The 15469-nt window shown below is 37.4% G+C and overlaps 1 protein-coding gene across 1 annotated transcript; it reads right to left on the bottom strand.

The window, feature by feature from the left end:
• Window positions 1-681: 681 nt before the first annotated feature.
• Window positions 682-14647, bottom strand: alp3 (alkaline phosphatase 3). Its single transcript, XM_084419701.1, has 11 exons — window positions 14505-14647; window positions 10655-10771; window positions 9400-9515; window positions 7976-8150; window positions 4968-5140; window positions 4513-4653; window positions 3960-4029; window positions 3497-3631; window positions 2653-2844; window positions 1579-1695; window positions 682-1270 (listed from the first exon to the last, which is right to left on the bottom strand). The coding sequence occupies exons 1-11, from the start codon at window positions 14566-14568 to the stop codon at window positions 960-962; spliced, it is 1611 nt and encodes a 536-aa protein (XP_084275827.1). The 5' UTR covers window positions 14569-14647; the 3' UTR covers window positions 682-959.
• Between the last annotated feature and the right edge of the window lie 822 nt (window positions 14648-15469).

The following is a 15469-nucleotide window of genomic DNA, read 5'->3' as shown; positions in this document are numbered from 1 at the left end:
CTTTTCTACTGAGTGAAAACGCTTTACAGACGCAAACAGATAAAGTGTAGCTACTAAAATAAACACTTAAAGGCCCCCTAAAATCAAAATGTACGTTTTTTAGCTTTTAGTATAAATATACTGTATGTAACCCTTAAGGTTATGAATAAGCTGGTGTGCTCCAAAACAATGACAAAATTCGCATTTATGAGATATAAGCATTCAAAACTTACAGTCTCTTTCTTCCGCTAAAATGGATCAGGGATTTTTATGACATCACCGGCAGACTTCAGCTTCTCATCACATCTTCTGTCCAATCAAATGCTCTCTAGAATCTAAAGCTCCGCCCCCTACGCTATAAACACCACCTGGCTAAAAGCGAGCGTTGACACCTGACGGAGCAATATGTGTGTGTATGTGTGTGAGTGTGTGTTCGGTTGCTCGAACGCTCGAGTTCTATTCAGTTTTCCAACTGTACGCTGGTTAAGAATGAAACGGCTAGAATTTATTCACATCTCGACTATTGAATCCAGAGTATCATCAGCGCTCGGATTCGCTTCCATGGTGCTGTCAAGTACTACTCGCAGTCTGTGAGGTAAACTAAACGCTATTGGCTGTTTGAAAAGGGGGAGGAGCCATTCAATATGTCCCGCCTCAGCTTCCTGTTTCAGTGGAAATTACGTCAACGCATCAAACAAAGCTGCGCGTATTTCGAATGTTTTATTTCCAATAGTCTAACATGGTATGGAAGCAAACTAGAGCTCGAAACTGACCAGTGCATAAGAAAATAAGTTTTTCCCTGCAGTGTTTTTACATTTATGCATTTGGCAGACGCTTTTATCCAAAGTGACTTACATTGCATTTCAAGGGACACATTTACATTCTTATCAGTTCTTGCTTTGCCTGGGAATTTTTGTCATAAGCGGTTTTCACATTCTCAAATTCTGATTGTTTGGTGAATATCTGCTGCTGTCTCTCTCTCAGTGCAGTAAAACACTCATTAACACGCTCAGGATCACCGTCGCCATGGCGCAGAGGGGCGTGTCGGGGGCGGAGCTTCCCGGGTCAGTGGATGTGTAGGGAATCCCATCAGGCTCAGCGGTCGCAGCGCAGTGTTGCTGATTGGCACCGACGCAGGCCGCGTAAGCCATGGCGTGAGCGATGTAGTTCTGCTCATAAACGCCCTGGAAGAGATGAGCCATGGGGCCGCGGGCCAACAGCGCCACGTCTTCCCCACCGTGGGTCTCAGTATCCAGCGGGACGGCCGACTGCTGAACGTAATCCTTATCGGCTGAGAGAGAGAGAACCAGAATAAATACTCACACAACATCAGTGTTTTCAGCGAGCTAGGTTCAATTCACATTTATTTGTATAGCGTTTTTCACAATGCACATCATTTCAAAGCAGCTTTACAGAAAACGCATGAGTCCACATTACAATTTAGAGTCTGTTATCAGAGCTAACTGTCTAAGTTATGCTTTTCGGTAATGTACATATATAAAAATTACAGTTAGCGAAAAAAGTATTAATTTAGCAATGTAATGCAGAAACAATGAGCTCATTGAAGTAATGGACACTTGTTTGTGCTGATTTTCTTACCGGTGTCGACACCGCGGAGGTCTGGACGCTTGTTGTCGACGATTTTGTGTCCCGGTCCGTTCCCGTACATTAGAGTCGTGTAGGGTAAAAAGTCTGAGGCGAAGATTGGAGATTTACCTGAGAAACAACAGATGATTGACAAGTGAGGATTATTGGAACCATTAGGAGACCCGTAACAACATTTTTGTGCCACAACGCCCCTAAAAACGCTTCGTCTACATCAGGGTTTCTCAAACTCGGTCCTGGAGGGCCACTGTCCTGCACAGTTTAGCTCCAACCCTGATCAAACACACCTAGCTGTGAGTTTCTAGTGATCCTGAAGACATTGATTAGCTTGCTCAGGTGTGTTTGATCAGGGTTGGAGCTAAACTGTGCAGGACAGCGGCCCTCCAGGACCGAGTTTGAGAAACCCATAATGTAGTAAACTACATTAATCCCGATACATTTGAAAACGCTCTCCGTCCACACTAGCGCAAACACTAAATTCACCTTTACTGCGCATGCGTAAACCCCCACAGAAGCTCACTGAGATGATACAGACGGAAAAGTAAATAATAAAGTTATCGCATTTATTCGTTATTTAGCAGGATATCTCAGCATTCACTGATGTGTCCAGATCGCTCTCACTCACTATTATATGTTTGGTCTAAAACGAAACTTCTCTCATGTTTCACCGCAGGACAGCAAATGTGTGTAAATTCTGTCATGTTTGCAGGACTGTGATATGAAGAGTGTGTGAAGCAACATATTCTAGCAACAGTGTGAGAGTGAACAGCACATAACAGGCACAATACTGTAATAAACATGAATATCTATTGGTACAATACGCGTCACATGACTAAACTGACGTCATCAGTTTTAAATACCTCCGTTTTGACAGTCCACTACAAAGCGAAAACGGCGCTTTAAAATGTATCCGCTTTGGAGAGCGTTTTAAAAAAGGTTAGTTTTCATTCATAAAAACGCTGTCTCAGTGTGGACGGAAGGCTACAATGGAAAGAAAAAGATGCATTTTCAAATGAAAACGTATTAATGTGGACATGGCCTCAGATGCGCACACAAACAGAAACGTACCCAGAATGCTGTTCCCTCTGAACGGGTAGCCGTTAAAGGTGAACGCGTGGGAGTGGTCAGCCGTGACGACTGTTAAAGTCTCCTCCTCATTGGTCAGCTCCAGTCCGCGAGCTACAGCTTCATCAAGAGCAACCGCCTCATGCAGAGCCATGGACGCGCGACTTTCGTGATGTCCCTGATCAATACGGCCACCTGTGAAACCACACCAAGACCAAATCTGATTGATCAGTGCTAAATTACAGGTATTACACCTCGGCTCAGTTGTTCAAAAAGTTTCAGTTTTTTCTTTTGAACACCCCATTTTTAAGATTTGATCAAAATCCGCTCAGATTTCATTCAGATTATTTTACTTGGATGGATGGATATGGATGGATATGCATGGATGGATGTGGAAGGATGGATGTATGAATATGGATGGATGTATGAATATGGTTGGATGGATGCATGAATTTGGATGGATGCATGAATATGGATGGGTGTATGAATATGGATGGATGTTTGAATATGGATGGATGGATGGATGAATATGGATGAATGGATAAATATGGATGGATGTATGAATATGGATGGATGGATGAATATGGTTGGATGGATGAATATGCATGGATGGATGTATGAATATGGATGGGTGAATGTATGAATATTAATAAATGGATGTATGAATATGGTTGGAATGGATGTATGAATATGGTTGGATGTATGAATATGGATGGATGGATGAAAGAAAATGGATGGATGGATAGATGGATGAATGGATGTATATGGACGGATGGATGATTGGTTTGTTTTTGGTTTCATTGATTGGTTATTCGTTTGATGGATTGGTTGTTTGTCAGTTGATGACCTTCTACCAGCAGGAAGAATCCTTTGGGATTTTTCTTCAGGATCTGAATGGCTTTCTCTGTGGTCTCTGAGATGGAAGGATCCATGCTGGGGTCTCTCTCCACATCAAACCTCAGATCACCAGGCTCAAAGAGGGCTAGAGAGACAGAGAGGGGGAACATTCACTATTTTTCATTCACAAGACCTTGAAACTCATGGCAACTCATGAACTCATGAAACAGGATTATTACTGTTAATTAAAACTAAAACTATTAAAACACTTTATAGTTAGGGTTAATTTAATTTAAATAAAGCTGAAATCAAATAATACAAAAAGCTAAAGTAATTCAAAATATTAGTATCTATATAGCTTATAAATAATACTACAATTAGACTGGCATAAAGCTCATGATCTCAGTTCCTCAGGTTCAGAAACTCAAACCCTTCGGGTTCATGTGTCTCTGGTCTGAATGAAGAACTCGTACCCATCAGATAATCAGTCTTTTCAGGATCCACAGCGTCAAAGTCTCTTTTATTCCACACGTATCTCGCAACCTGCACAAACACGCCAAGGCAAAGTCCCATTAAAGGAAGTCATTTCAGTCGGCGGCCATCTTTGAAACGCCTCTCGCACAGCTATTTCAGTCATGCAAGTGACGCCTCTCTCTTTGAATGGGGAAACATCATATTCTCCAAAGCTGTTTACCAAGTTTGACTGTTGTCTGACAATAACTGTCTCATAAATATTGTTTCTAAATGCTCCAATCATGCCAAAAAACTGTCCTTTTCAGGCTGGCCCAGCGCATTTGCAGTCATTTGCAGTCATGTGATGACTTTGACAATTGCCAATTGGCTCTTTTATTTAGAAGGCGGGACTTATTCCCCCATATTGCGCATTGCACTTCTAAAATCCATCCAATCAAGTCCTACCTTCTGTGTTTCTCACTTGCTAAATTTCATGTTTCTCCTGGAGATATTTCACAAGATGAAGTCAAATGTGTTGTGAACGCTCTTCTGCTTCTCTCTCTCTCTCTTTACCTTTCCCTCCTTCATGCTCAGCCACTCATCGATGAGGCTTCTGTTGTCTTTTCTCTGTCCCTGTGCGCTCAGGTCTGCGGGATACTCCGGGTCGGGAAACCCTTTAGGCGTCATGTACTTCCGACCTCCTCCGATGATCACCTGCACACACAGTCATCGGTTTACTCTGGAGTTTATGATACAGGCTCCGTTTTCATGTGATCTGATCAATTACAATGAATATGGATGAATATGGATGAATATGGATGGATGGATATATGGATATGGATAGTTATGGATGGATGAATAGGTGAATGGATAAGGATGGATGGATATGGATGAAAGGATGAATATCTTCCTGCACACAGTCTAGTTTCGCTCTAGAGTTTACGTTTACATGTGATCTGATCAATAACAGCAATAATGACATTTCATGAACACACCTATAGGGTCACACCTCTCCCTCACACACTCACATCTATATCCGTGTTTCTGAGCATCTGTGAGGCGATGTCCACACACCCTCCGGTGACGGCAGAAGTCGGCAGGTCAGAGTCGCTGTACCAGGTTCTGCTGGCGCTGTGAGCGTATGAAGCGGCAGGAGTGGCGTGTTGAACACGGGTGGTCGTCACTATACCCACAGACTTCCCTTAAGAGACACCAAAAACACCAAGAACGATAATTATATTAATAAATATAGCTGCAAGCAGCAATTAATGGGCCAAACTCAAAAAAGGCATGATGAGTTAAGCAAACATGGCTTGTAGCTTCAGATTAACTGCAACAATGAGTAATTAAAGACATTTTTAGATTTTTTTTAGGCAAAATGGCTGAGAAAACTAATACGATCACTACTAATATGATTGAATTGCTTATTTTTGGTGCCGCTGTTATGAAATTGATTTTGTGTGGTCAGTGTGAGGTGACATACATACAAAGTGTCAATATGCCAAAGTCTTGCAGAGTTACAGCCTTAGAATCAGTTTGCCATTAAGTTTGTAGACGAGTTATTCAAGAACGGTTTGGTCAATCAAAAAAAGTTTAATATATTTTTGCCAGCATGATCTGAAGATGATCTGTGCCAATTTTGGTGAAAGTTGGACAAACGGTCTAGGAGGTGCTTGAAAAAGTAGGTTTTCAAAGAAATTCAAAATGGCGGACAGCGTTTTCGACAAAATATGCCATAATTTACATCACTGTTCTCTTTATGACTCAAAGAATCTATTAAGTTTCGTTAGAATAGGCAAAATTAATCAAGTGTTATGAGCATTTTTGGAAATTTCATCTTAAATTTTGACCCCAAGGTGGCACTGTTCCGAAACTGTGAGCAACTTTAGGACATGGTTCCGATGACTATTACAGAGTTCGTAACAATGCGCTAATGCAATCGTAAAATACAGCCTTTTACAACTAAATTCAAAATGGCCGATGTCCAACACACTAAAATTGGGTGTCATTCGACTCTGTATGTAGCACTAAAGCAAAAGAAACCAGTTTTATGATTTTTAGGCAAACTGTTCAGCAGTTACAAGCAAAAATAACGAAAATATAAGTGAAAATTTGCATATCTCCTGACCAGTAGGTGGCGCTGTGCTGAAACGCTGCAAGCATAGCCTCAGATCATGCTCGTGATGACATGTACCAAGAGTTGTCACATTACGCTAAAGCTTTGTGGAGATATAGCCTCGCATCCATTTTGAGGAGCTCTTTGTTGAATTCGTTTGGGTGTTATTGGAGAACGGTTTGGTTTATTAAAAAGATTTGAATAACGTCTTGCCATGACGGAAATTTTTTGTAAATATTGTATTGTCGTCTGAATTGTCATTCCTTGAGTCAAGGAATCAGAGGGAAAATTATTTTGTTTCTAGCCTTTACGGTTCAAAAGGTTCACTTAAACATAAGTGCAACTTTGGACAGTTGGTGGCGCTAGAGCGATTGAGTCAGATACTCCAAAATTGGTGTGTTTAATGTTCAGACTGTCCTCCATCTGTGTGCCAAATTTGATCATTACAGTTATTGTCCTTGGTGTGAACGGGCTTTTATGCTCTTAATAATTTGTATTTTCAGCAGGATTTTTAACATTAATAAATATTTATTTATTAGTGTTAAAATCCTGCTAGATATAAAAAAAATCTCATCCTTTAGTTCTGTTCATTTACAGCAGCATTCAGGTGATTATATGGAAAACACTATAAAGTATTGCTAGTATTTGAAAAAACTGTCAATAACAATGGCATGCAACGTTTCGTCTTTAAATCTGTTAGAGCCCTAAAATATTACTCATCTAATATGGACTGAAGAATTTTTTTTGAAGAAATGAAAAACATTTCTTACATTTTTTTATTTATTATTATCAGTCAACCACACAGTGTTTTTGTTCAACATGTTTTTATTTTTTTGTGAAATTTTTTAATTAATTAAATTATACACTTTTTTTCATCACAAATTCATCAGGTCTTGGCCTGGTTGTAACAGACTAAATTAGTCTAAAAATAATAATACATTTTAATGTTCTCATACCCAAAGCGCTAGATTAAATTAAAATTAAATATTAAATATTGTCTAAATTATTAGTCTAAAATTAGCACAGAACGATCAGTTAGTGGTTTCTTTGTTGCAAACGACTGCTGCTGGTAATGATCTGATATGGAGATTATTAGAGCATTTTGTAATACAACGTCCATCATGAAAACCAGCCAACGATGAATGAAATTTATTTTTAAAATCTTGAATTATTCAGTGTGATCATGAATGAAATGAGAAAGAAGATAAATGAATTAATTTAGCACAGTAGATTTAATGGATGATTGATGAGCTTGACATTTGAAGCATTTTCAGATGGAAATACACACTTCAACTGCAAAACACACGCTTACAGGAGGATGAGACGCATGAAATATGACCAAAATATACAACAGAAACACTCTCTCTCCTGACAATAATGTTATGATAATGTACATAATGCCAGGTTAAGTCAGTCAAGTCATGTTTCAAAGCAGCTTCACAGAAATAAACAGGAAAGTAACCGATTATGATGCAAACTTTATCAAATAAAAGACAGATTCAAATACCGCCATATTCAGTTGTAGCAAGGTATTTGTGTGTGTTTTTTTTACATCAACTCACAAACCCTAGTTTGGGAAATAATAAAGTATTTACTATTTGAAAACACAATAACACACACACACACACACACTTTGTATCAGCACTGTTCTGTGTTTATGGCTTAGATAGAAGATAATATTTAGAAGGAGAGAAGATAAACTCACACCTGCTGAAACACACTCAGATAAACACACACCTGCTGACACACACTCAGATAAACTCACACCTGCTGAAACACACTCAGATAAACACACACCTGACACACACTCAGACAAACTCAAAGTGAGAATGTTGGCTGTGTAATCTTTGAGGGAAACAGAAAGCTTTGTGTTTGCGTGTCAGTTTGCTTTTGTAAGAGTGTGATGGTGTGTTGCTGTACCTGCGTCTTTAGCCCATCTGAGGATAGACGTGACCTCGTTGCCCTTCTGCGAGCGACACACACCGTTACGAGCGGCTGCGCTCACGCCGACTGTGTTCAGGTTAGCTTTCACTCCACACAGATACGCTGTAGCTGTCGCTGCACTGTCAGGAATCTGGAAATCCACTGAGTAAACCTACAAACACACACTATAAGCCTTTGGCAGATTGATGCAGAGTTAATATCAGTAATTAAAACTATTAAAAAAAACATTGTTAATCGAAATAATGCTGAAATATTATAAAATATCAGTATTAGATTAACTTAAACTGAACGAAAATGCAGCCATGGCAGTGAACTGAAATAAGTTGAAGCATTAAAATGTCTAACTCAAAAAAATAAAAAAAATAATTCTAATAAAATTATGACAGTATAAAAAAAAAAAAAAAAAAAAAAAAAAAAGGTAAATAAAAATGACAATTTCATTTATTTGACAATTTTCAGCTAATTCAAAATATGAATACAAATTCTAATGGTATATAAATAATACTAAAATGATCAGAAAATAAAACAAACTAGTAAAAAAAAAAGTTAATTGAAATTAAGCTGAAATTTGACATAAAATGTACTCAAGTATTACATTAAGTAAACAAAATGCTGCCTTGGCAGTGAACTGAAATAAGTTGAAGCACTAAAATGATTAACTGGAAATAAACTAACAAAAGCAGATAAAATTATAATAATACTAAATAGTAATATTTAAAAAAAAAGCAAATATGAAAATATACAAATAAAAGCAAATTAAAATATTAATAAAAACTATAATAGTATATAAATACTACTGAAACAACGTTTTGACGTCCTGAAGAGTGAAACACTGACACTTTTGAAACATTGACCCGACCATTGGGTCCAACATGTCAACGTCTGACTCAACCAATGGAGTGAGATTGGGGGCGGGACTATCTGTTTGACTGGCCAATGACAGCCTTAGGGAAACCTGTTTGAAGACAGTATTATTACCTTAGCAATTCGTTTTGCATTTTGAAAATGTAATTTTTGGATATTTAAAGTATGCTAACAGTGCGAATAAGAAGGCTTTTGTAATTTGTTAATTTTATTATACATTCATAAGTGTAAGTTTTCTAACAAAAAGCCCCTTTTCTTAGTATTCCTTAAAGAATTTGAAAATTACTTTTCTACTTTTCAATCTAGTACTAATGGAAAAGCTAGTAAGAGTGTTCATTTGTGTACTGTCTTCAAAATCTTTGAATGATACAAAGGTCTTGTATGTTTGTGAATGTTTATTTATTTATTTATTTATTTATATATTTATTTTTATATATATATATATTTATGTTTTCTTTGCTCCCCTGGCTCCATAATGTATGTTGTACTGTTTAGTTGTTTAAAGCATTAATAATAATAACAGTAATAAGTATTACCTTAGCAAGACCCACATACGGGAAGGTGTCCATGTTCATGACGGTCTCCTCTCCAGAGCGCTTCTGTAACTGGCCCTTTAAGATACGGGCCGCTGTGATGGTGGTCACACCCATTCCTGTTTAAAACACACACTCCATCAGATCCACAAACCACTCACACACTCTCACAGTCTATCATGTTTCACACCAACATCTGAAATGGCCTGATCTGATTGGCTGGTGCGAGTCAGGCAAGAGGTTTTTTGATTGGTCTGGACAGTGTGCTGAGCTTTAAGGTAAAAACTATAGTTTTTTCATGCACTGGTCAATGTGGAGATGGTCTATTTTGCTTCTATATAACATTTATAAATACACTTTTAAGTGTTCATTTTATTGTACTTTATCTTTTTGCATCTGTTGATTTCAATTACAATACATATCTTTAAAAAGTTTTTTCTCCACTTCAGCAGCACTTACATATGCCAAAATTTACAGATTTATTCTTATCTATATTCTAAAGGTTTTTACTGAGGGGTTTGTTCATATAACATTCGCCTTAAATATAGTTAACATTTTATTCCTTGAAAATGTGGTGAAAATGTTTTTTTTTTCTTTTTTCTTTTGGCTGTTTAGAAATATGAATACAAATTATAATAGTATATAAATAATACTAAAAATAATTGTTAACTAAAACTATAAAAACATGAACTAAAACTAAAAGCTGAAAAATAAATTAATATTAGTTGAAAAACTTAATCTAAACAAAAATAAGAAATGTTGCTAACTGAAATCAGCTTAAGTTGAAGCACTAAAATTACTAATTGGAAATAAATAAAAAAATTACTAAAATAAAAATCAATTAAAACTAAATAGCAATATTTTAAAAAAATATATATTCTCTGATGTTTTTACAGAGAGTATTTAAAAAAATATTAATAAAAACTATAATGTACAAATAATCCTAAAATATAATTAAACTAGAGCATTAAAACTTTTATTTTTCTAATTTATGGAATGCTAAAAATATCCAAAATCCCCTCTGTAACAACTTTTAACTAAAATATATCAACAAAATTAAAAACTAAATTTGAACTTGGCTTTATACAATGATCATATTTCTGTTCTGGAAAGTATGCAAATGAATGCATATTTATTTAAATAAAGCATCGTTTGCAGAGTTAAACAATATATCAGAATACTTACAATTGTCTTAATGTACTGTGATTAATAAATTGGTGAATTATGATGAGATCTAGATCATAAAGCCTCTGCTCACCGTCTCCCAGAAACAGCACAATGTTCTTGGCCACATTAGTGTTGATTTTCCTGGCCAGAGCCGAACGCAGTGTGTTCTGAGCCGCACTCCTCCAGAACTCTGGGTTCTCCTCTTCAACTGAGAGGAAAAGACATATTAATGTTACACAGTTTTGTGCAAGACATGAACATAAAAACACAATTCCCAAGTAAACTCTCTCTCTTGTACATCACTTTTACAGATAAATGTTCTTCAGCGGCTCGATTTACCGGGAACTGTGTTCTGCTTCAGTTGCTTTATGGATTTGGGGAGATTAAAAGAAGTTCTTGATGTTTCAGTGGAGGTTCTTCAGATCGGTGTTTTGGTTTTGGGTTCGGTAAACCTCCTGATTAAAGCTAACCCTAACCCTAACCCTAACCCTACGCTTAAAAAAGGTGCCAGGAAGAACCAAAAGGAGTTTTCACAGATATGTCATAGAAGAACCCTAAAAGTAATATTCTTAATAACACTTTATTTTTATGTGTAATATTTTAATAAGCTAAAGAACCTTTTGTGCAATTGAAAGGTTTCATGGATATTAAAGGTTATTAATGGAACCAAGTTATGGTTTTCTAAAGAATTGGAGGATAAATTTGTTGTGGAACTTAAAGTAAAAAAACAAAACAAACAAAAAACAAACAAGCAAAAAGTAGAAATGTTGCTTTTGCAACTAACTGAAATAAGTTGAAATAGTAAAACTACTAAAATTGAAATAAAAATAAATTAAGGCTATATAGAAATATTAGTTACGCTTACACATTTAGCAGACACTTTTATCCAAAATGACTTGCAATACATTAATACATTCAAGCAAACAAACAAATTTATCAACTAATTGTTTAAAATATTCTTATTTTTATTTATTTTTTATAAAAATGACAAAAGCACATGACAAAATTAAAATGTAAGAAAACTGGATACAAAATATTAATAAAAACTATAATAGCATATTAAAATAGCACGGCTCTGAAACAAATGTAGTTTAGCATATTCTAGAGGTAAAATCAGTCGCAAATGCAATTTCAGGTTGACTTTAAAAAGATCTCCAGTGACATCATCGGCTACACAACTCTGTCTGGTTCTTCCTGGAATGTTGATGAAAAGATGGAATATGTTTGATCATATTCATGACTGCTCAGAGAAACAAAATCACCTGTAATCTTCAGATCTTGTATCATAATTATATAATCTACTGAAGCATCTACTGCAACCACAAGGGGAAAACTGACACACACACGTTGTGTTTTCATGTTTTATGGGAACTCTCCATAAACGTAATGTTTTTATATTGTACAAACTGTATATTCCCTCCTTACACCAACCCTACCCATACACATTTATCAACCACACACACACAACCCCTAACCCTACCTACCACACGTACACAAACCCTACCCCTAAAACCTACCCTCTCTCACACACACACACCATCCTAAACCTTTACCTACCCATCACACACACACTAACCCTACCCATCAGACACACACACAACCCCTAAACCTGCCCATCACACACACACACACACACACACACACACACACACACACACACACACACACACACTAACTCTCTCACTAAACCTACCCTCTCTCACACACTACCCTACACCTACCCATCACACACACACACACACACACACACACACACACACACACACACACACACACCTACCCCTAAACCTACCCATCACACAAACACACACACACCCACCCCTAAACCTACCCATCTCACACACACACACACCCTACCCCTAAACATACCCATCACAAAAACACACATCCACCCCTAAACCTACCCATCACACACACACACACACACACCCCTACCCCTAAACCTACCCATCTCACAAACACACACCCACCCCTAAACCTACCCATCACACACACACCCTACCCCTAAACATACCCATCACACAAACACACACAAACTAACCCTAACCCCTAACCTACCCATCACACAAACACACCCCTAAACCTACCCATCACACAAACACACCCCTAAACCTACCCATCACACACACACACCCCCTTACCCCTAAACCTACCCATCACACACACTAACCAGACCCCTAAACCTACCCATCACACACACACACACACACACACACACACACTAACCCTACCACTAAACCTACCCATCACACACACACACTAACCCTACCACTAAACCTACCCATCACACACACACTAACCCTACCACTCAACCTACCCATCACACACACACACACACACACACACACACACACACACACACTAACCCTACCACTAAACCTACCCATCACACACACACACACACACACACACTAACCCTACCACTAAACCTACCCATCACACACACACACACACACACACACACACACACACTAACCCTACCACTAAACCTACCCATCACACACACACACACACACACACACACACACTAACCCTACCACTAAACCTACCCATCACACACACACACACACACACACACACACTAACCCTACCACTAAACCTACCCATCACACAAAACTTTCAGCAGTTTTACATTCTCAAAAAAACATCACTTAGTATATTTTTTAAGCTGTTTTACTCATGAAGACCAAAAATGTTCACCACAACAACGAGTTGTTTGTATATTTTGCCTCTTTGTGGGGACATTTTGTCCATGTAGCGTTAACCAGGACCACAGTCTAATACACACACACACATCACATGCGTGTCTTCACACGTGTTGTTTTGTTCTGCGGGTTGTGTTCACATGCAGAGCGAAAGATCATTTTCTCCATAATTTCCCCCAGAAAGCAGTGAGAGATCAAATGGACAAAAACTTGCTCCTCCTCAGATGTTTCTTGAGGGAGAACGAGTGTGTGAATCAAAGGCAGCAGATGTTGTGAAGACAGAAGCGCAGGAACCCTTCAGAAGCACTCGTGATGGCTTTCATGTGGAGTGGATCTTCAGTGTGGACTGAGTGGATCCGTGGGCATTGATCAGAAAAACAGCTCAAAACTCAAACCTACACACACTCTTCAGATGAGAAGTCACACACACACACAAGCTCAAACTGGAGATGGTTACACAACTAACCGTCTCTCTTTCTTGCTGTCTGTCTGAATATTATGATGCATAAAGCAGCTACAGTATGACTATAAACTATTAATAAACCGCCAATCATAATATTATTGTGCATTGGTGCCACTAAATGATCATGAATATGAATAAATTTGATAAATACAAAGTTCATAAATATAAAATGAAATAAAAATATTTGGTAACACTTTATTTTACAGTGTCCTTTTTACATATGTAACATGTACTTACCGTAGTAATAACAGTAAATTATGCATAATTACATGCAACTAACCCTCATCCAAACCCTACCCTAACCCTATAGTAAGTACATGTAGTTCATTAATATTACTCAGTACTTAAATATATAATTACACTGTAACAATGACACCTTAAAATAAAGTGTAACCAAATATTTTGGGTTACACTTTATTTTAAGGTGTCACTGTTACAGTGTAATTATATATTTAAGTACTGAGTAATATTAATGTACTTACTATAGGGTTAGTTGCATGTAATTATGCATAATTTACTGTTATTACTATGGTAAGTACATGTAACATATGTAACAAGGACACTGTAAAATAAAGTGTTACCGTCTTTTGTAACATTATAGATGTTTACTGTCGCTTTTGATCACTTTAATGCATCCCTGCTGAATGAAAGATTTTGGTATTCAAAACATATGAAGGCACTCCCACAGTCTGTACAGAAAACATGTCCAAAACCCCCAGATTAAACAAAAGAAGACATGAATGCTAATGAAGAGCGTGAGACGTGTGCTGTACCTGATCCAGAGGTCACGGACGCCAGGACCAGCAGAAAACTGACGGACACACACACACCGAACATGATGAGACCACAGCTGATCAATCAGAGGAAACTTACAGAAACGGCATTTATGAGTTCAGACATGTGACCTCTGACCCCTTCTGTGATGCACACACCATCTCCACCAATCAGATCATGAACAACTCGAGAGTTCATGGACAGAGAATCTGTGAACAATAACTGATAGACACACTAATGAGTGACTGTAAATGTGAAGTGCATGAATAATTCACCGGTGCACTGTTTAGGGTTTGATGATTATTAGTGACTGATATGAAGATATTTATGAGCATTTATGAAACAACGGCCATGAATGGAGATAAAAAACAACAGATTAACATCCAACAGAGAGGGTCACTTATATAACGAAGATAACGCACACAAATCATGATCCAAAGTATGAACTGTATCAAATCAGAGTCTTGTGTAAAAACCTGTCTTTATGAAACAAGAAATAGTGCTACACTTCCTCAAACACAGCCTTTTAAAAGATCGAATACAAATATTTACAAGATCATGTTCAATGCTCTAAAAGATAGAAACCACACTTTTAGAAACTTTAAAAGGTTCCATTATGGGATCATTTTATGGAAATCTGTTTTATATCCATTTATTTATAAATTGTGGTTACATTTTATGAATTAAACAGCTCATGAACATACTTTATCACTAGACAAACCAAAATTAAGATAACCTGTTAAACATGAAAGTATTATGCACTCATTTAAAGGTGCACTGAAACGTTTGGCCCTCTAGTGGTTAAAAAACAAAACTGCATGTATTTTGCAGAAGAACATTGTTTTGGTTGTGCTTGTGTACTGCTTATAAAACATTCACTATAGGCTTGAGAGGTTTAACCAGTTTAGATGAGAGGATCTCGAGCTGACTCGCTGAAGACGTTACTGTAGCTTTAGCCGCTAAT

Source organism: Rutilus rutilus (assembly GCF_951802725.1).
Source record: "Rutilus rutilus genome assembly, chromosome: 9".
Classification (NCBI taxonomy): domain Eukaryota; kingdom Metazoa; phylum Chordata; class Actinopteri; order Cypriniformes; family Leuciscidae; genus Rutilus; species Rutilus rutilus.
This window is presented reverse-complemented; position numbering and strand designations above follow the sequence as displayed.